This window comes from Vigna radiata, chromosome 5 (genome assembly GCF_000741045.1).
Source record: "Vigna radiata var. radiata cultivar VC1973A chromosome 5, Vradiata_ver6, whole genome shotgun sequence".
NCBI classification, from domain to species: Eukaryota; Viridiplantae; Streptophyta; class Magnoliopsida; order Fabales; family Fabaceae; genus Vigna; species Vigna radiata.
Genome location: NC_028355.1, coordinates 21,304,156 through 21,324,927, shown reverse-complemented (window position 1 = coordinate 21,324,927; position 20,772 = coordinate 21,304,156). Strand labels below are relative to the sequence as shown.

At 32.0% G+C, this 20,772-nt stretch overlaps 4 protein-coding genes and 1 long non-coding RNA gene across 6 annotated transcripts in view; 4 read left to right on the top strand and 1 right to left on the bottom strand.

Moving 5' to 3' along the window:
* Window positions 1-2,808: 2,808 nt before the first annotated feature.
* On the top strand, window positions 2,809-4,499 carry LOC106759746 (3-oxo-Delta(4,5)-steroid 5-beta-reductase). Its single transcript, XM_014643074.2, has 2 exons — window positions 2,809-2,966; window positions 3,050-4,499. Exons 1-2 carry the CDS (start codon window positions 2,928-2,930, stop codon window positions 4,175-4,177), a joined length of 1,167 nt encoding a protein of 388 aa, XP_014498560.1. The 5' UTR covers window positions 2,809-2,927; the 3' UTR covers window positions 4,178-4,499.
* Window positions 4,500-6,080: 1,581 nt separating this feature from the next.
* LOC106762861 (cytochrome b5) lies at window positions 6,081-11,951 on the top strand. The gene is made up of 6 exons (XM_014646953.2): window positions 6,081-6,226; window positions 6,304-6,348; window positions 8,205-8,237; window positions 9,128-9,279; window positions 11,301-11,351; window positions 11,457-11,951. Exons 1-6 carry the CDS (start codon window positions 6,187-6,189, stop codon window positions 11,802-11,804), a joined length of 669 nt encoding a protein of 222 aa, XP_014502439.1. The 5' UTR covers window positions 6,081-6,186; the 3' UTR covers window positions 11,805-11,951.
* On the top strand, window positions 8,244-8,622 carry LOC111241681. The gene is made up of 2 exons (XR_002667913.1): window positions 8,244-8,392; window positions 8,472-8,622. It is a non-coding gene; the product is annotated as an uncharacterized LOC111241681 (long non-coding RNA).
* Window positions 11,952-14,299: 2,348 nt separating the features above from the next.
* LOC106761392 lies at window positions 14,300-17,443 on the bottom strand. Of its 2 annotated transcripts, XM_014644944.2 has the most exons (5): window positions 17,191-17,443; window positions 16,537-16,651; window positions 15,827-16,465; window positions 15,541-15,724; window positions 14,300-14,694 (listed from the first exon to the last, which is right to left on the bottom strand). In XM_014644944.2, the coding sequence occupies exons 1-5, from the start codon at window positions 17,265-17,267 to the stop codon at window positions 14,669-14,671; spliced, it is 1,041 nt and encodes a 346-aa protein (XP_014500430.1). In that variant the 5' UTR covers window positions 17,268-17,443; the 3' UTR covers window positions 14,300-14,668. The 2 variants fall into 2 exon arrangements, with proteins under 2 accessions (XP_014500430.1, XP_022636675.1); XM_022780954.1 differs by lacking the exon at window positions 17,191-17,443 and having other exon boundaries at window positions 16,541-16,651.
* A 1,298-nt stretch (window positions 17,444-18,741) lies between these two features.
* Window positions 18,742-20,772, top strand: part of LOC106761118 (protein arginine N-methyltransferase 2) — a 7,328-nt gene continuing 5,297 nt past the window's right edge. Inside the window, exons 1-2 of the mRNA XM_014644628.2 lie at window positions 18,742-19,059; window positions 19,133-19,528. Of these exons, the coding sequence (XP_014500114.1) occupies window positions 18,783-19,059; window positions 19,133-19,528 (673 nt within the window). The 5' untranslated portion in view covers window positions 18,742-18,782. The remainder of the gene's footprint in view (window positions 19,060-19,132; window positions 19,529-20,772) is intronic.

Genomic DNA, 20,772 nt, shown 5'->3' with positions numbered 1-20,772 from the left:
AAACTATAATTAACTTATAAGTCATGGATCAAGTAGATAACTCTAAACAACAAAATACAATCCACAAAATAAATTTGTGCTTAGATGAAAAATGAAAAAAAAAAATTGTGTTTAAAGCATTCACACTTGATTTGAAGCTTAGTGAAGTGCAAAAACATAGAAAAAACAAAATTTGAAGCTTGATTTAAAGACGGTAATAACAAATGACTGAGTTGTTAGGTTTGTTTTCTTGTTTAGGTTGAACAAACTTAAGTTACACAGTAACGGCAACAAAGTGTTGCATCTCACAAACTCTAAATGTTACGAACAAGGATGTTTTCTTTTATAACATCTAACTAGGTTTCTTAATTTCTTAACTTACTGAACTTTTCAACCAAATTATGCAGGTTTGTTTTGTTTCGGTCATTATGAGTGTCACTGAATTACAATAAAACATTTAACTATTCTATGAATTATTAATATTTTTTTCATCAAACACATTGTGACTTTAATAAAGTTAGTTTATATAACTAGATAAAAGGATGGTAAAAATTTTTTGTACACTGTTAATGTGTTTGTGTACATATACATACCATTTTATCAAAACTTGAATGTGACTTATTATATATATATTTTTTTAATTATAATTAGAATTTTACCTAATGTAAGAGATGCTTGTATTGACATTTAGTATACTTGTTAGATATATCAGAATAAAACTATTTTACTAATAAGAAAATAAGTTATATACTTACAGTTTAAAACATTATACTCTCATCCAATCATAAACTATAAATTTATTAATTTTTATATTATTTTTCTTGGAATTATAAAACAACTATTATTTTTATCATTAGAAATGTAAAGTATATATATCATCAATAGATGAATATCAATCTCACCTCTAACTAAAACAATACTAACAATACTAAAATATCTTTTTTATTAATCTACAATAAGAAATGCTACAGGAGCAATTAAATTAAATTATACAATTCAAATATGTAAAAACATATATTCGAAGAAATTAAAATAACAATAACTCATTCATTGGTGTAAATAAAAGGTATATATATGTTTTTTTTATCTAAATAATCATCAAAATACCCCAAGCCTTTCTAGAAAGCACGAATTTAATTTCCAGACTGGGATTTATTTTAAATTTTAAATATGAAAGTCATTTATTAATGACTTTTTGAAGATTTGAAGAATACTAATCACACTAAAGTAAATTGATGGTAGCCAAAAAAGTTCGCAGAAAATTACTTTTTATATTGTATCCTTAAAATAAAAGTTCCTCGTAATTTTATAATTTCTTTTACAAATTATATTCTGGTTAAAAGAACACCCAATTAATAAAAATTGTAAAATCATATGATATTTTTTTATGAAAACTTGTTTTATTTTAAGTAAATTTACTATCTTATATTGTTTTTAAGGTTTTATTCCACATTTTCATGGAATTGGAGAGTCCAATTTTATTTTCATGAATATAGGAGCGTATTTTTTTCCGCAATACTAGAGCTGAAGATCGTGGTAAGGGAAAAAGTCACACTTTTACACTAAAAAAGTCAAAATTGACATTGTTACTGATTTGTTTGTCATGTTTGTCATGCATCACAAGAATGATAAGTACACTTCCATAAGAAAAGTTAGATTGACATTTAACAAACTAAGAAAATAAATGTTTTACTATATATATAATTTATTACAGTTATGTATAATCTTAAGAAAACTAGTACATAAACTTTTTAATTGTGAATAAATTTAATTATTCTTATAAATTTTTTTAAATTATGTACCTAAATAAAATGTTTAATTATAAAATTAATTACATATATCCTACGAATTTCATAGAGTCTTTTTTATATGATATTCCCATGTTTATTGATACTTATACCTATTTAAAACCACGAAAATAAGTTTTTAAATAAAATAGTAAGCTCAATTTTATATAAATTGACTAAATATTAATATAGAACATGGTAACGAATTTCGTTTTCAATTCTCTTAAATTAGCTTCATTTTTTTATGCATGTATATCTATTTTCATTATATGTCTTAATTTTTTCTATCCGAATGGAATATTAACAATTTTGTTGAAAAAGAATACAAACACTTAAAAACAAGCACATAGCTGTTGATTTATTATATATTTAAAACATAATTTATGAAATGTGAAATTTAGTATATGAAAAATACTATTGTTATAAACACCACTTAAAACTCTATATAATCCTAAAAGATATAACAAACTATCCACTTTTATATTAAAAATTAGATTATACAACTTAATGACTGGTATTTAACTTTTTCGCTCTCTTATTCAATATTATTTTATTTATATTTTAAAACATGAGTTTTACAACTAATTTTTTTTCTCATCTTCTAAAAATACTTACTTCTTTTTATCACTATATAAGTATTTGACCTATCGTCTTAAATAATACAATAATTTTATCACTTTTTTTATCCTTAAACTTTATTTTTTTAATTTTATATCGTAAATAATTACTTACAAAAAAATAGCACAGATTAAATTATATATTATAACTACACAACATAATTACTTTATTTAAATACGTTTTATTTACTATAAAGTTTTAAATATACAATAATATATATTTATTATAAAATTAATTGCGTACTGCTATATTTAACATCATAGTAAATATTTAAATAAAGCAAGAAATACGGAACTCTCAATCTTGGGCTTATCCTATTAGAATTATCATCAGTAGAAGACAGGTCATCTCATCTAGACGATATACGATATTGTTACTATTATTATTATTATTATTATTATTAATTATAATAAATCGATCTGCAAGTCCAAGAACTCAGACCATAAAACCTCTGCATCTCTGCTAAATCCAACCATTCAGATTAACTTTTTCATTTATCCTAAACACTTCCCTCTATCAGATTCAAAATCAAACCAGAAAAACATGAGTTGGTGGTGGGCTGGAGCAATTGGCGCTGCCAAGGCAAGTTCATCAATTATTCATCATGTTTTTTCTTTCTTCAATTAAATTATTATTTCTTAATTTTTGTTTTTGTGCTGATGCAGAAGAAATTCGAGGAAGACGACACTCCGCGAAGCTTCGAGAGTGTGGGACTGGTGATCGGCGTAACGGGCATCGTCGGAAACAGCCTCGCCGAGATCCTGCCTCTCGCTGACACCCCAGGCGGTCCATGGAAAGTCTATGGCGTGGCACGGCGGCCGAGGCCGCCGTGGAACGCCGATCACCCCATCGAGTACGTTCAGTGCGACGTTTCCGATCCCGCCGACGCTGAAAGCAAACTCTCCGTCTTGACCGACGTCACGAACATTTTCTTCGTGTCGTGGACTAACCGTCCCACCGAGGCCGAGAACTGTGAAGTTAACGGCGCGATGTTACGGAACGTGCTGCGCGCTGTTATCCCCAATGCTCCCAATCTTCGTCACGTGTCCCTTCAGACAGGCACCAAACACTACCTCGGATCGTTCGAATCCATAGGCAAGATCCAATCCCACGAGCCCCCCTTCACGGAGGATCTCCCGCGATTGGACACGCCTAATTTTTACTACACTCAAGAGGACATTCTCTTTGAAGAAACCGCTAAGAAAGAGGGTTTGACTTGGTCCGTACACAGGCCCGGAACAATATTTGGCTTTTCTCCCTACAGTTTGATGAACCTGGTTGGGAGTGTTTGCGTTTACGCCGCAATTTGCAAGCACGAAGGGATTCCGTTGAGATTTCCCGGCACCAAAGGCGCCTGGGAGGGTTATTCCTTTTCTTCCGATGCGGATTTGATTGCGGAGCAGCATATTTGGGCCGCTGTTGACCCCTATGCGCGGAATGAAGCATTTAACTGTTCCAATGGTGATGTATTCAAGTGGAAGCATCTTTGGAAGGTATTGGCTGAACAGTTTGGGATTGAGGAGTATGGTTTTGAAGAAGGTTCGGGTTTGAGGCTGTCGGAAGCGATGAAAGATAAGGGTCCTGTTTGGGATGAGATTGTGAGCCAGAATCAGCTTCTGCCTACCAAGCTTGACGAGGTTGGTGATTGGTGGTTTGTGGATCTTATCTTCTCCGGAGAGGGATTAGATAGCATGAACAAGGCCAAAGAACATGGGTTTTTGGGATTCAGGAACTCCAAGAATTCGTTCATAAGTTGGATAGACAAGACCAAGGGTTATAAGATTGTGCCTTGAATAATTGAATTGTGGTTAATTTGTAATGGGTATCTGTTTCTGCTTTGATATATTTGTCTCCACTGTAAGTTATCTGGAATAAATAAAACTCGCACATTTGTGGGATAACAGAAGAGACTGTGCATCAGGATTTACGCTGTGTTCTGTTTCTGTCTCAATGAGAGATGAAACTGTGTTTGGAAAGTTTTCTAATTTTGTATCAAGAGCTAGATCTCCAGAAAGGGGTGACATGTTTGGTTGTTCTTCCATTTACAGCAGTGATTATTGTTATTAAAAGAGATTGCAATTTGTTGATAATCTATATACATTTGCAATTGGAGTAGTTGCGTTTCTCTGATAATCTATATACATTTGACAAAAGTAGTGGTTACCACGCACCAGTGAAGTCCAAAGAAAGACTAATATTTTAGAATGAGATGATAATGTTTCTAGTTAGTTCCTAGAATCATTTAGCAGACCTGAGATCACGTTGTCTAGAAGATACGAACCTTCTAAACTATGGTAGTAATTAATGTTGCGGCAATATCATTGTAGGATCATAATTGTTGGATCGAATTTATTTTTTTTACTAAGAATTTGACTCCCCGATTCAAACTAATGAGAATTAAGATAAACAAAATAACAAGATATAAAGAAAAATAATTGTTTAGAAGTACAAATCGAACTTAAAATATGAGAAGAATTCAAAATCAAATTAAAATATGAGAAAAATTCAAATTCGATATGAATAGGGATGGATTGAGTGCACACTTTTCCTTCAATCGTTTAAGACGTTTTTTAAAGTTAAAAGTGATGGAGTTATGAAATTTATAGTGCAAAATACCTCATATAATGCTTGATTTAGTGGTATTATCTTAACTGATTTGGGTGTTCTACGCTAACTAAAACTTTATAAATTTGAAAGTTTGATATTATCTTTTATGAAAATTATAGTTTTGGTCATTAACTTTTTTTTCACAATTTTTTATTTATTTTTATTTATCCATCGTTTTGTTATTTGAATGTTTTTTGAGCAAAATTTATCATTTAATTTATTTTACTATCTGTGAATTTGTTCAATTTTCAAATTAAAAAATATATTAAATCACTTTGAAATAACTTTGATAATGTTGCTTTTAATATTTTGAATTTTCAACATGTTTATTCAAACTTTCATGTCTAAAGTAATAAAAACACGTGTTATCATATATAATTAAAAATTAAAATATCAAAGTTGTATAAAAGAATTTAAAGAACAAAAAGTATACATAATTAGAAATTAAGGGACTAAATTTGAATAAATAAATATAGAAATACAAATTATAAATAAAATGACATATGTGAATCTTTTAAATTGAATATTCATATATTGTTTTATTTTTCTAGATCAGATGACTCACAAAATGTATGCTAAGTAGTCATAGCGGACTTGTTTTGGGGATCTTAGTCCAGAAAGAGCCTCGAAGTCCAAATGGCCTTTAATTTTGAATAGTCACATGGGCCCACGAAAAAACATTTTTGCTTTCTGCACTCCATCATTACTACTCCACCTCATTCTAACTGAAAATAATTAAAATGACCTTCCTTACAGTACCACATCATCACTCCCGTCACTGCCTTTCACTGACCCTGTTGCAAAAGAAATGCTGGCTTTGAAAAAACTCTTTTTGAAAGTGATTTCATGTATTTCAATTTGTTTTAGAAAATTTAGTTTGGAAGATATTGTATTGTTTTAGAAATTCTGTTTTGAAAAACCTGTTTCAAAGTGTATTTAATATAGTTTCATTATAAAATCCATATTGATTTCTACAAAATCTGTTAAAAAACAGAAAGTGAAATAGATATTATGAAAACTATAGCGTACGCCTAGAAATTAAGGGGTACAAGAAGAAAAAGCCTGAAATAAAAAGGCTTATCCACCGAGGAATAGTTAATTGACATTTTGCTCTGATTGGTTTGATTAGGCCCTCCATAATGCCTTTTCCCTTTACTCTGTATACTCACTGGTAAAGAAAAAAAAGAAATCAGAAATGGTTATCACAACCTTCAACGGAGCTGGCGTTGGATTTGGTACGCCGTTTGAGTTTCGCCATTTCTCCATATTTCGAATCTCAATTCCTTTATCTCACGCGATAGTATTTTTTCAGGTTTCGGCGTAGGTTGCGGTTTCGGTATAGGATGGGGTTTCGGAGGTCGGTGGCAGCACGCTGCATTTATTTTTTCTGCTTTACTTTCATTTCCAGATCGTTTTAATTGAATCCTTTAAGAGGTTTCTCTACCTTTTGATATCGTTTTCCGGTGCCTTGGGAATGCAATTTCTATAGTCCCCGCTGTTTACAAGGTCTTTTTAAGCTCTCAGAATCTTGTAGGAGTCCTTGCTCGTGAGACTATGCTGACAATTTAGATGTAGTTTTAACATCCTTCTAGTATTAGTTTCGTGTTAATCTTGTCGTTCCAGCTGATTGTGTATTGGTATATGGTATTTTTTGAGTCTGGATAATGGAGTTGAGCTGGGAAATGGAGTGAAGTGGATAGGCTTTAATCTTAACTCAGCTTTTTGGCAGAGAAAGGAATGTGGGTGGACAAAGAAATTTTAGTCTTATAATGTAGACCCGGTTTTGATTAGGTATTTTCTAGCTTATGTGAATTACTATTTGATTTAAGTGATAGAGCTTTTGAAAAAGATAAATAATGTAAATTGATATTTTCTTTTTTGAGATGTTTTGATTCATTTTTATCACCTTGATTCATATTTCATCTTGGAATTTATCCAAACTTGCTCTGAGCTCATTTTCATACCAAAGTTACTTATGATCGGCCAAATATGGTAGTGTGGAGTGGAGAATATTGGACTACATTTTCTATCATCCTTCCTCAGTTCTGTGTTAATTTTCATTTCAAAAATATCACGGGATTTTCTTCAGCTAACCAATCACACTCCTCCAAATTCTGTCTATCTATTGTTACTTTCCCCAGTCAAGTCTCCTGCGAAGTATCTGTCCTAGTTTCCTACCTCCCTTTTCTATTTAGCTCAGTGTATTGAATGAACCTTTGCCCTCTAGCTGTCTTAATCATTTCACTTATGAAAAACTACATTCTCCAAAATCTTGGCACTCAATCTTCTGGATACAAAGGTGATTTAGACAGTTCAGTTGAGGATACAGAGTCATTCGTATCTGGAAACTGGGAACTGGAAGAAGCAAGGAACAGACTGTTGTGACTAGGGGCAGTACAGAGGAAAAATATAGAGCAATCGCTGAAGGTGTGCCGGACTGATCTAGATAAATAGATTACTTGAAGATTTCTCTCTTCCAATTCATGAACCTGTGAAACTCTTTAGTGACATTGACAGCGATGCAGCCAAGGGGATAATCCTTTTACTCTCGAATATATGTAAAGAAAATCGCATGTATGTTAATATCAAATACTAACAAATAACAACTACTTTCGTTTATTTAATGACACTATCTTCAAAATATCGTTCATTTGATTGAATTTTTATGATCAATGACATTTTTTTATTCTTGATATCCAATTCTAGTAAAGGGTAGATCGGGGGGAAATTAATTATTAAAGTAGATTGATATAGTTAAATGATGTTAATTAACTTTCTTAATTACTATGAGTTTTTTATTTGTTTATTTTCGGTCAAGAAGGGTTTGTTCATAATCCAATTAAACCTGATAAGATGAAGCATGTAAGGATTGACAGAAACTTAAATGCGTCATATCCCAATTGCAACCAAATTATACGAAGTAGATATGCTCACAAAGGTCTTGTGGAAATACTGATCTAATGTTGGCTAGCTAGACCAACATCTATTTTATTCTAAGAGAATGAGAGCATCTCAATAATAGGAAGGATTTCACTCAAGTATTCTATTTTTATTTTTATTCCTGTAACTTGCTGATTCCTTGTTAATTCTGTAAATATTTATGGTTTTTGTTTTCTTCTTTACATAGTGTATCTCCTCTTTTGAAATAGTACGAAGATGAAATCATTTTTTCCATACTCTGGTCATAATTTATGTATCTGATCTGTTGCACAGGTATGCCATTGAACTTATTGGGTCTTGGTGCAGGTACAATAATCATGAATCTGCTTTCTTTACTATTTCTAAGTTTTAATTTTCAGTATTCAATGGTTATGTATATGACAATCTGCATGATGTGGGTAGCCTTTTTTTCTCCAAAACCTTAATCTTACAGGTTACATTTAAAGACTTTTTCTTCGAAGGTACTTTTGTTGGAAATCGTTTTCTAATTATTTACCCTTCTTGTTTGTTGGTTAGTGCTAATACCTACTAACCTTGTAGGATAGGGTTGCCATCATTGCTCTAGCCCCCTCCTCCCCCACACACACGCGCACATATATATATGTGTGTGTGTGTGTAAAGAAAATTACTCTGTTTCTTGTTTCCTAACTCAAGTAATGTTGCGATTTGCTATTTCTTGGTTTTAGTTCCACTTATGATTTTTATGATTTTAGTTCCTCGTTATTTCAAGTACTTCTATACCCAATTGTCTTTGGATTTCATTTTTATGTTGAAATACAGTTACTTTTTTTGTACGTGACACTTGTTTACAATTTGTTTATACCCAAACAAAGTTGCCAGCCAATCCGGAAATGGACCATTGTTTTCATTTTGTCTGTTACAATACTGTGTATTGCTTTTATATCACAATAAAGTTTTTAGACCAAATTAAAATTCAGGTCATTTACAAAGACCATAAATATATATAACAATTATTTTCAAATTTGTTTCTTTATTTCATGCTGTTAACATGTTAGTCTCACATTTTACAATGGCATAGCCAGTGAAATGACTGCACAGAGTTTTTTTAATGCGGCTAAATTGAAAACATGTATTATCTTCAAGGACCAAATTTTTTTGAATCTTTTTTTATGAATCAAGTATTATGAATTTGACCTATCAATATCGAATTGGGTATGTTGGATTTAATTTTTAAGGTGGAGGTTGTGGCGTTGGAGTAGGACTTGGTTGGGGGTTTGGTACTGCCTTTGGTAGCAAATATAGGTCCTCACGGGTCACATTTCAAGGAGTGGAATTTGATAGCAAGGAGACAGTTAACAGCAAGGAGTTCTCAAAGCCCAGTACAGAAGCTGGAGGTTCACGGTAGTGTTTCTACTTTGTAAATTTCTGGTCGGCCTATGGAGATAAATTGAATTTGTAATAACAAGAACATGTGGAGATTGCGACTACCTTTCAAATTGTAGCAGTTTTTGGATAATGGTTGCCCCGAATGGTAATGTGAAATGTACGCATTTTTTATTTCAAGAAAACTAATGGTGTGCTTATAGTCACGGAGTGGATATAGAGTTGTTGGTATTAGATGAGTTTGTTCGGTAGCATGGAGATGGGAAAGAGAGAAGTAAAAAGTGAATCTGAATACTATTTTTATAAAATATTTTTTATTTGTTTCTACTCTTTTTTTCATTCTCTTTTCTGTTTTTCTTCAATGAAAACTTATAGTGTTTACATTATTTTTCTATATTTTTTTTTTTCATTTTCATCGAGTATATTCTTCTTTGTCAAATGGGCTCTATGAGAACTAGAAAGAGACTGAAAATAAAAAGAAATAAAGTTACTTTCGTTAGCAAATTCTCCAACAGAAACTTTTCAGTAGGAAATATTGTACAGATTTTATACTATTAATAGAAAGACTTTTTTGCAGCAAAAGTTCACATGATTAGAAGACTACTAATCATATAAATTATATTAATAGGTAAACTCGTTCTTTTTCATTATACTTGAGAGGATTTATTTTGATGGATGGAAGAGAAGCATGTAATAATCTCCACAGGCTTTTTTTTTATTGAACGAGAAGGGAATGATTCGATTGTTTAGTTGGTAAATGTGTGATTTTATTAATATCCTAAAAGTGATATATTATTTTTGTCATTTCTAAATCAGTTGAAGAGAATAACATCATAAAAACCTATGTTCTTTAATTCTCTAATTTTTCTCTCATCCTTCAAATTTATAAACTAAATAAAACATATTTTGTTCTTGAGGTAAATACAATCAAATAGATTGTTTCAAAAACTTTTCCATCAACACTTTTAGAAAAGAAAAAAAATTATATATATATATATATATAAATCAATTCATATTAGTTGTTAATCTATTAAAGTCTATTAAATGGTCTATTAAAGTCAAACAGATTTGCTTGACAAGATCTACCATTGGAGCAAATGATTTCACGTTGATAAAATAAATGGTATTGCTTAAAAAATGCTTTGAAGTAATGAAATTAATAGAAAAAAAAGTTAAGCAATAATATTGAATTGATTGTAAAATTCGTAAAATTAAATTAGTATTACGAATATTTAGGTGATTTTTTTAATGAGTAGAGTGTTTAATTTTGTGTATGCCCGACCATAACATTAAGATAAACCACTCATCTAAATAATCAACGTATGCTTAAGTTTTTCGAGTTTTTGCCTAAATATTTAGGTGCAGCTACTTTTGTTTTCTCCCACCTCACTGTTCATCTCAATTAATTATAAAACCACGTTTAATGACAAGACAATTGTACTGTGATTAGATATCAATATATGTTTTATTTTCATCCGCTGAAAATTATTATTATTACTATTATTATTATTTAACGTGATCAAATAATTAAAACGTAGGATTCTCCTATTATTTACCTGATAATTAAGTATAACATTCTTTTAACGTCAAGCAACTCATAATTTATCAAGCGATTTAACCAAATTTACACTATATAAGTTAATCTAAAATAAACTCTATCATTTTATAAATAAACAATTAAAATGTATGGCAAGTAATAAATAAAATTGAACTCGTTATTTATCTTGGAAATCTTCTAGATGATGCTCTGAGATTAATCATAAGGAGTAGCAGTTATCATATAAGCCAGAAATAGATTTGGCAGTTATTCCCACATGATTAACTGGTAGTTGATAACCGTGGAGGAAGAAAAGCACGTGGTGGTAGAAACGGAAAGTGCAACCTATCTACCACCGTTTCATTATAAATTCGGTTTACGTACGTGTCTTATATATATACTTTCACACTCATTTCTTACACGAACTTAACCAAAATCGTCAATCATTAGCAAGAATGGCCGAACCAAGGGTTTTCACCCTCTCACAGGTTGCTCAGCACAGATCCAACAAAGACTGTTGGGTGGTGATCAATGGAAGAGTAAGTACTACCTTATTACGTTAAACACTGTCACTCTCGATCATCACCAACAACAATATACGAAAAAGATTCACTCAGATGTTTTGGTGTGATTTGATTTTTTAGGTTTTGGATGTGACAAGGTTTTTGGAGGAACACCCGGGAGGGGAAGAGGTGATTCTAGAAGTGGCTGGGAAGGAGGCGACGAAGCAATTTGATGCCATTGGACACAGCAAAGCAGCACAAAACATGGTACTAAAGTACCAGGTTGGTGTTCTCGAAGGTGCCAAGGTTGAAGAGGTAGACATGAACGATGATGTTGTTGAGATGGAATCCAACAGCAAAGAGATGAGTGCCTTCGTCATCAAAGATGATGGAAACTATAAGTCAACCTCATTTTACGAGTTCTTTGTTCCTCTTGTTGTTGCTGCTCTCTACTTTGGCTATCGATGCCTCACCGTCCCTCAATACTAGCTCTTCTTATTCAAAATTGTTCATCATATAATCAATTGCTTTATGCTGCATGTCTCAGCTTTTAATTCAGATTGTTGCTTATTGATATCTATCTACTGGAACATGTAATAATATATATATATTATTCACATGATTTTGTATTTGAAATTTTAGTTTTTCAGGACCAAACTATGCATTAAATAAGGTTATATATTAATGTATCAGGCATGAGTGAAGTAAAATTTTCAATATGCTTGATATGTAAGTTTTGTCCTAGGACAATGATATTTTAACCACAATTCTATTGGTTTGTTTAGATTTATTCTAAAAAAATATTTAAAACGAATGCATTGTCAAAAAAAGTTGTTAAAAAAACTTTTTCCAGTTATACATTCCTTCCACGTTTCACTCTCTTAATACGTACATATATTTTTCCTAACAAGTAATAAAAGAGACTCCTAACACCTGGTTGAAAACTAAAAGAGAATTGCTTTGGTAAAATAAATTCTCTAAATGACCAAAAATAAATTAATTTTTAAAACAAAGTAAACAAAACACACAATTATACATTTCGGCACAGGAGACAATTTATTTTAATTGTTTTAAGTTTATCAGCTTTAAATGATTTTTTTTTTAAGCAAAGTCATCATAATTTGAGAAGACTTTGTTAATTATACTGAAAGCAAAGTTGTGTTAGCACAATTTCAATTATCTTGTGAAGTGCTGAAATTGTGTGAAGTTATGACTTTAACTTTTTTAAAGAAGTCATCCAAAATTAGCAGTGACTTAATTTCAATTATGGCAAAATCTTATGATACCACTTCCTAATTATGAAGTCAAGTTTTGTTAAAATGACACCAATTATCCAACCTAATTTTTTTTTAAAACTTGTACCATTTTGATAATTTCAAAAATTAAATTACCGCACTATAATAAAAAAACCTAGGAGGAGGAAAACCATTTTCTTTGAAATAATTATTTTTCATATATACTAATTCTATAAACTTATTTTCAACCTACACAATTTGAAAATTGTGATATAAGTCAATTTTATTTTTTTTATGTAATCGACTATTTACGGGCCAAAACACAAAATATGAATAAATAGACTGTTTATGCACTCAAAAGAAAAAAAAAATATCCATTCTTATTTAAGTTTATTAAAATATTACAATATAAAATATTTTAAAATTATAAATTATTTGTCATTTTCTTGTAATTAGGAAACTTCTATGCTAGATGTTTACTTTCTATTTGGCATGAATTTTACTATTTATTATCTATTGTATCTTACATAACTAGTTTAATTCTTTAACATAATAATTTATTATTATTTCAGTCTCTTAATTTGTTTAAGAGCCTCTTAACTTGACCATTTCCTATTAATTTCACGAGGTATAGTTAAAATTCCAAAATCATCTTGAAAATAAAATTATTCTAAAATAATAGTAAGTAATTAAATTTAAGTAACTTGGTATAATTTAGCTAATTTCTTATAAAAATAAATATTTTTTTCCAAAAAGCTAAGATCAGCTTATGAAAAAATTTATTAAAACATGATTTAAAAGTTAAAATATTGGAATAAAAATAAAATGTTGCATACTTTTTTTAAAGTATCTGTAGTGCAAAAATATATAACAACCAAGTTGAAAGTGATAATTGAAATATGACTTTAAATCATTTCTAAAATTAATCGTTTTTGTGAGGTGATGATGAATTTGAGTTCAAAATTTATACTGCACAGAGTATAAAATGGTAGCTTCTCCATGCATTTCCATGAAAAAAAAAATCAAGCAATTTCATATATATTTGTTTCATTTTTTGGATTATGTATTTTAGTAAAAGACAACTTTCGATTTGTGCAATTCAAAAGTAAAAAAATTACTAAATTATAAAATTCACAGGTTTCCTTAAAAAAACTTTCACATTGTAAAATTCAAAAGTTGAAAATAATTTCCGGATCATACAAAACATTTTTTTCAACCAACTCCAACTTCTCGAAGTATTCTTTTTCTTTAATGTCTTCTGAATTGTGAAATCCGAACTCATAAATTATTTTTAATTTCTAACTTACTCAATAAATAAAAAGGTAAAGTGAGACATTTTTTTATATAGGATAAAGGAGAAACATATAGGGGTGAAAAAAGAAACTGTTCTATAAAAACATGACATGGTATATAGTTTTTCTTCAATAGACAATGCCTTGTCTGGGCAGGACAATAAAAACTTTCTTTTTATTATAGATGTACTACGGTGAAAATTTAAGAGAAAAAACCATGAGAAACAAAAATGAAAGTTTAATCAAATAAAACTAATACAAAATAATTGAAATAATTAATACATCTTTATTTGTTGAGTCCTTAAAAAATATATAATGTTTCCAAAGCTCTAGACTTAGTATAAAACAACCAGTCTCATTAGTTCTTAGCAATTGATATGAATAAAGATAGTATAATGGCCCCAGATTCTGAACGCAAAGCTAAAATCTTTGGTAGATAACATAGTTAAGGCATCCATGAGAAATTATATTGGTTACTGTTCATTCAATTAGTCCTGTACATCTAGATCTCCTGATATAGTACAAAAGCGAAGAGGGAATAGAACACTCTTCCTGAGACCATTCTAAAATAGGTGAAAAATGGATACCATGAAGAGAAAAACAGCTAGGAAGTGCTACATTCTGTGTAATGGAAGACTCTAAACAGTGATGTCAAAGCATTTAAATGTTACATCAAAACACATGTATGCCAGCGAGAACCAGAAAAAGTCTCTCGCTTGCTTACGCGACAACATTTATGAACTCGAGTCAAGGCACCGCCTGTCCAAACCTCATTCTGCCCGCCGCATTCCAGAAAGTGATAGATAATGAAACAAAATCTTCCTTTCTACATCGTGCAAAAAGCTATAAAAACTGCACGGAAATCAAAATTGTAAGACTAACAACAATTGAACAGAAACACCCTAAGACTAACAACAATTGCAGTTTAGAATTGACATAGCTTGTGAATATTCCTTCGGCCTGTGAGGCAAAAGGACAAAGCTTCAAACAGTAACCAAGTACTATAGACCGAGATATAAGCACAATGATACAGACAGAACACTCTTTGGTAGGTGAAAACAGCCAAATATAAAATTTCTGAGTAAAATTTTAGAAGGGGAAATCTTGACTAATCTCACTTCACATTTAGCATCACTCTCATATGACATTTGGATGTACCCTCTCCCCACCCTCCCCAAGTATGCATAGAATATAAGCAATAAGCAATGCTAGAGGTCAGGTTGCCGACCAAATTTAGAAAATAGATAGAAGTGCAGTTGCTGATTACTAGCACTGTTTGGATAACCAATGTATGTGATCAGAATTTCAGAGTATACAGTGTAAACATAATAAATAGATTGAAGACTTGAGAAGAAGGGAAATGTTGGAATAATAAAGTTTTATAGGTTCAAAATAGTTTCATGTCCATGTGTGAAATCATGTACATAGAAAGGAACGAAGAGCACCAAGAAGTAGCCTTCTGCCTTTCATAAACAAAGGAACCAGGAGTAAAAAGAGACGAAAATAGTTTCATGATCAAGGGAGCGCGGATGGCCTAAATGGAAAGCATCATCAACACGGCAATACCAATTATTACTATAAAAAGGAAGGAGGTGAAATTCCACCAATTAAGTAGTGTATGATAAAAGCTATAGAAATCTGAGAGAATGCAAGTGCATACATTTCTTTAAAACACCCAAACAAAGATCTAAAGCTTACCAATAAAGCAGAGGAGAATAACAGCCCAGATAGTTATTTGAACATGCCGATTGTATTGCATTTGGTACTGAGATCTTTGAAGCTGCCTTTGCAAAGCCCCGTACCACCCGTGGAGTTGCTTATCATAAGATTCATCATAATTATCAAGGCAAATCTTACTTTCTTCATAGTATGCATTGATGCCCTGTATTTGGAAAAATAAACATGAAATATTAAGAATTAAGCAAAAGCATTGACATACACAAGCAAAACTCTGTTAAAAAACAGAAGCAGCTAAAGCACAAACCCCATTCAATCCAACTGATGGTAATAGTGCATTATCCGTTTCTTCACGATGATTCACTGGTTTCAGCTTTCTATAACCATTCTTAGGCCACTTCAACTTAGAGATAGTTTCCACGGAACCAAAAAATCCAGAGAGACTTGCTACCTTGTGCACAGGATTTAGACTGGAAGAACCATTGGAGGAATTCGATTCTTGCACACCATCAGAAACAGTGATTTGCCAATAACCAATGTCAGGATCAGCACTAGCTGCCCTGCGATGCCCAAGTGACTTTTCTTGTGCTGCATCAGACGAACCCCACCCAGATGAAACATGTAAATTGCTTGAACAATTAGGGATAGAATCTTTGTCACTTAACTGCACATTTTCACCATCTCTGCTGGTACATTTCACAGGATTTTTGCAAACAGCAGCCGATGTTCCCGAAAGAAATGATGCGAGTTCATCACATTCTCCTTCATCCAGACGTGGCCAAGGCAGAGATGCCTTGCTACCTGAATGAACAGGTTTTAGTAACAAATTTTCAACGTTGCTGATCTTTTCACGGATGGCATCAACAAAATCTCGGTGTCTATTTCTCGCATCCTCGGTTGAAACTTTGCTATAACTTGACCGAGTAGCCCGTTCAAATTCCTCTAACTGCATAAGCCATACAAGTGCTTTGTTATGATGATACAAAATTTGAAACTATATTTACTAAGAGAAGTTACCTGCCATTTAGCAGTGCCAATGGCAGATTGTAGATCTCGGCGAGCTTCATCACAGTTCCAAAGGCTGGATGCATCCTTCATTGCGTGAATCCATGTTCTATAGATAGATTCCATCCTAGAAAACACAATCATACCATGTCAATAACAAGAAAATTGGACCCAATAGATGTGTGGTTCAGTTGGCAAGACCCGCTGAGGAAGACTTAAGTTCAATTCCAGCAAAAACACATCCAGGGACAGGAATGACGAGTTTTAACTAAGTTGTCGGTCCCTGACCCACAATTAGTTTCAAAGCCATTCAAAACCAACCCAGGGGGCCGAAGCTTATGAGGAAACCTTGATCTTGTACCAGAGCCAAAGCTCCCGTTATATTGGTTAATAATAATAACAAGAAAATGACATAATTCAGGCTTCTTCTGTTAAGATTGTGCACAAAAAATGGACTAAAAAACCTTAAAGCCTTTCAACGTTGAGTTCAATGCGAAATAATAGAATAAAAAGGTAGGTATAGGGAGGTGCATTTATTTCTCCCCAAAATGGAATTACATGGCAAGATTATATTCTATTATGCCTACATTCCTCGGAAAAACAAATTAACCATTGTATTAAACATAAAAATCAAATGGAAAACCTAATTGGAAGAACCACAGATACCTGTCAGAAGATTCCTGAACTTCTTCTGCAGCACTAAAGAAAGGATCTTTTTCCCATCGATCAAAACTGGACGCCATGAATATTGAATGATAATATAACTAATATATGATAACTGGAATATGGAAAAGAAAATAGTGGGTAATCTGTGTTGGGGATAGAGGGAAAGGTGGTGAATTAATTGGAAGAGATGTTCTTGTTATTCTGTTCTCTCTCAGAATAATGCCAGGAATTACAATTTGCAATAAAATCAAAAAAGTAAGAAGAATAATTAGATTATATATATCCTTCTTCTTAAAAGGTCCCTCCTGTTTCACTTATTAATATTAATACCACTTGAATCACCACTATAATGTTAACTTTTATAATTTTATTGTAAGTAATTTTTATTCATTTGTAAATAATGTTTTAATTAAAATATAATTAATCTTAAAAAATGATAAATAAAAAATAGTTAAACTTAAATTAACAATCACCTAAAAATAATATTGATCAAATAATTATTTAAAACATAAAATAAAATAAAAAAAGAATTTTTACATACTGGCATAGATATTATACTTTTGTTACTCTAAAGAACAAAAGGTATGTATCTGAAATGAAATTAATAATAATACTTTTATAGTAAATTTTAAAATGAAAATAAATGTAAAATATAAGACTATTAAAAAATTGTTTTCAAGGATGTGTTATCTCTAAACTTAATGTATTTATATATTCCATTCCAATCCATGTAAAACTCACAATTGTGACAAACATTTTTTTTCAACAATGCAGTGTATTTTTCTAACTTATTTTTGTGTTGAGATGGCACACATGTGTATTTCAATTGAAATACATATTAGAAAAAAAAATATATTAATTTAAAAAACACAAAACAAATTAATAAAGTAAATAAACTACTGAAAAAATATTTTTTCCAGAAAAAATATAATCTAGGTCCAAATAATGATATTCATGGCATCAAACTGATGGGAATAAATATCAAGGGGGGCAAAAATCTCTAATAAACATATAAAAAGAAAATTCATATAAAGATCTAAAAAAATCTTAAATAAATTTTTTATGTATTTGAATTTCATTTTTATTTAAAAAAAATTAATATAATCAGATATTTTTGTTATTAATACATTGCATGTTACTTCTTAGTTTATTTCATTTTTTTTTAATTTTTTCTAAAATTTAAAATTTTATGATGTGTTAAATAGGGATTGTGTTACGTGGAAGTGATAATATGATTTGATAAGGAGAGTGTTATGTGTCACTGTTGTTCAAAATATCATTATATTATTATTGTTTTAGTCTTAATTTTATTTTTGTATTTTTATTTTATCTTTTTAATTTATTTTAAAATTTAGTAATTTTATTTCTCTTAAATTAAAATAAAATTAATCTTTTATATAAATATTATGTAATTCTTTTTATTAAAATTTTTATTTTTATTAAATATTTGAATAAGATTAAGTTTATTTAAATTTATATTTTTCATAACTATGTAGAAAATAGAAAATAAATACAAAAATTGTTATAATAAAAAAGAAATGATAGAGGTTTTAGAGTGGAAGGTGAGGGTTTGAAGGTTGGAAGCAGAGAAGATGAAGGAAGCCGAGGAACAACTGTGCGAGGCCGCCAGAAAGGGTGACACGGAGAGAGTAAAGGCTCTCATAGACTCCGGCGCCGATGTCACCCACTTTGACGGCGAGGGCCTCAACCCTCTCATGCACGCCGCAAAGCAAGGCCATGCACCCGTCCTCACTCTCCTCCTCTCCGCCGGCGCTCCATGGAACGACCTCTCTCCCTCCGGCCTCTCCGCCGGCGACTACGCCATGCAGGAAGGTCACAGCGAAGCCTTCGACCTTCTTCTAAACGCCGGTACACATTCCTCTTTCCCATTCCGAGTAGTACTATTTGCCTGTTGGGATCTGATTTCGTTTCAATATGCCAGGGATTCAGGCCGAACTGATCCTGGGAACAATTGCGAGGAAGGAAAATAAGAGCGGAGATTCCGGTGTCGATTATTTGGAAGATAGGGTGAGTTTTAGCGAAGACAAGCTCATGGACTCTGAAAGCAAAGCTGTGATGATGGCGTGGGAGAAGCCGTTGATGGAGGCTCATGCCAAAGCTGTTTGTTCGGGAGGGGGCCACGTGCTCAATGTTGGGTTCGGAATGGGGCTCGTGGATTCGGCCATTCAGCAGTATGCACCTGCATCACACACCATCGTTGAGGCTCATCCGGAGGTGTATCAACGCATGCTTCGCTCCGGTTGGGGTCAGAAGGAAAATGTGAAGATAGTTTTTGGCCGATGGCAGGATGTTCTGTCTCAGCTTGAAACATATGATGGTAATTTCTAATTCTTACCTTCATGGACGATGATACTTAATTTAGCACTACAATTTATTCAATTGTCTTTTGTTTAAAACAGACGAAATATATATTTTTAATTATTTTCGGAGATCCTATATTGGCTAGGGAGTCTGCTAAATTTCGTTATTTGAGTCACTTTTTTGGATTTATTTAAGCTTAATATCCAATTTTAAGCTGAGAGCTCATCCTAACGGACTGTCCACCTGTTATCAAATTATCTGCTAGTTCATTTTTTAGTGTATTGAAGATTTCATATTGTAATGATATGGCTGCTAAGGGTGTGACTGATAGAGAGGAGAGAAATAGGTCGGATGTAAATCAGTTGGCGGAGTGGAAATATTTGACCAATAAGATGAAAATTAAAGGTGTTTAATTGAAGAGAAATAGAGAAGAGATGAGGAAACAGATGTTGGAGTGCAAACAAAGTCCCACATTGAGTGAAATAAGGATTGGTCAAGGGTTTATATACACATAGATATCTCTAATGGTAAGAGGCCTTTTGGAATGGTACCAAAAGCAAAACCGTGAGGGCTTGACCCAAAGCGGACAATGTCTTACCATGTGCATGTGTGGAGATCTATGTGTGTCGAACCTTCCCCCAACAGTGGTATCAGAGCCCATGGTTCGGGTCTGGTGACCGGGCTCAGACGAGTACGCCCCCTCATGATCAGGAGGCCTCCTCGCCAGAGGAATCATGAGAGAGCTAGAAAAGCTCATTGTGACCATGGTTCATGAAAGAGGGCAAAAGAGAAATGCTCCGTGTTGACCCAAAGCGGACAATGTCTTGACCCAAAGCGGACAACGTCTTACCATGTGTGGAGTTCTATGTGTCTTTCGAACCTCCTCCAACAACAGATAGAGAGATGAGTATAAATAGGAAACAGTTTTTTTTGCGTTTTTTATTTATCTTTTGTTCTTTCTCTCCTACCAGACACCCTATCTTAATTGATCTTTATCCATTCTCACAACCAAGTTTATAGTTTATGGTTATATATGTTGGAGAAAGAGTAAAGAGAATGAAAGAATAGAGTCTGTGTATATTATTGAAAAGTAATGGGATGCACCAGTTTATATACAAAGGCTAACAGAGCAACGAAGCAACAAACAAACATAACTGTCAAACAGTAAAAACAGAAATGCATTAAAGTAAATCAGTTTGACTTGACTTCAACACTCCCCTTCAAGGCAAACTGACCGAACACCAATTTCTTTCTTCAACC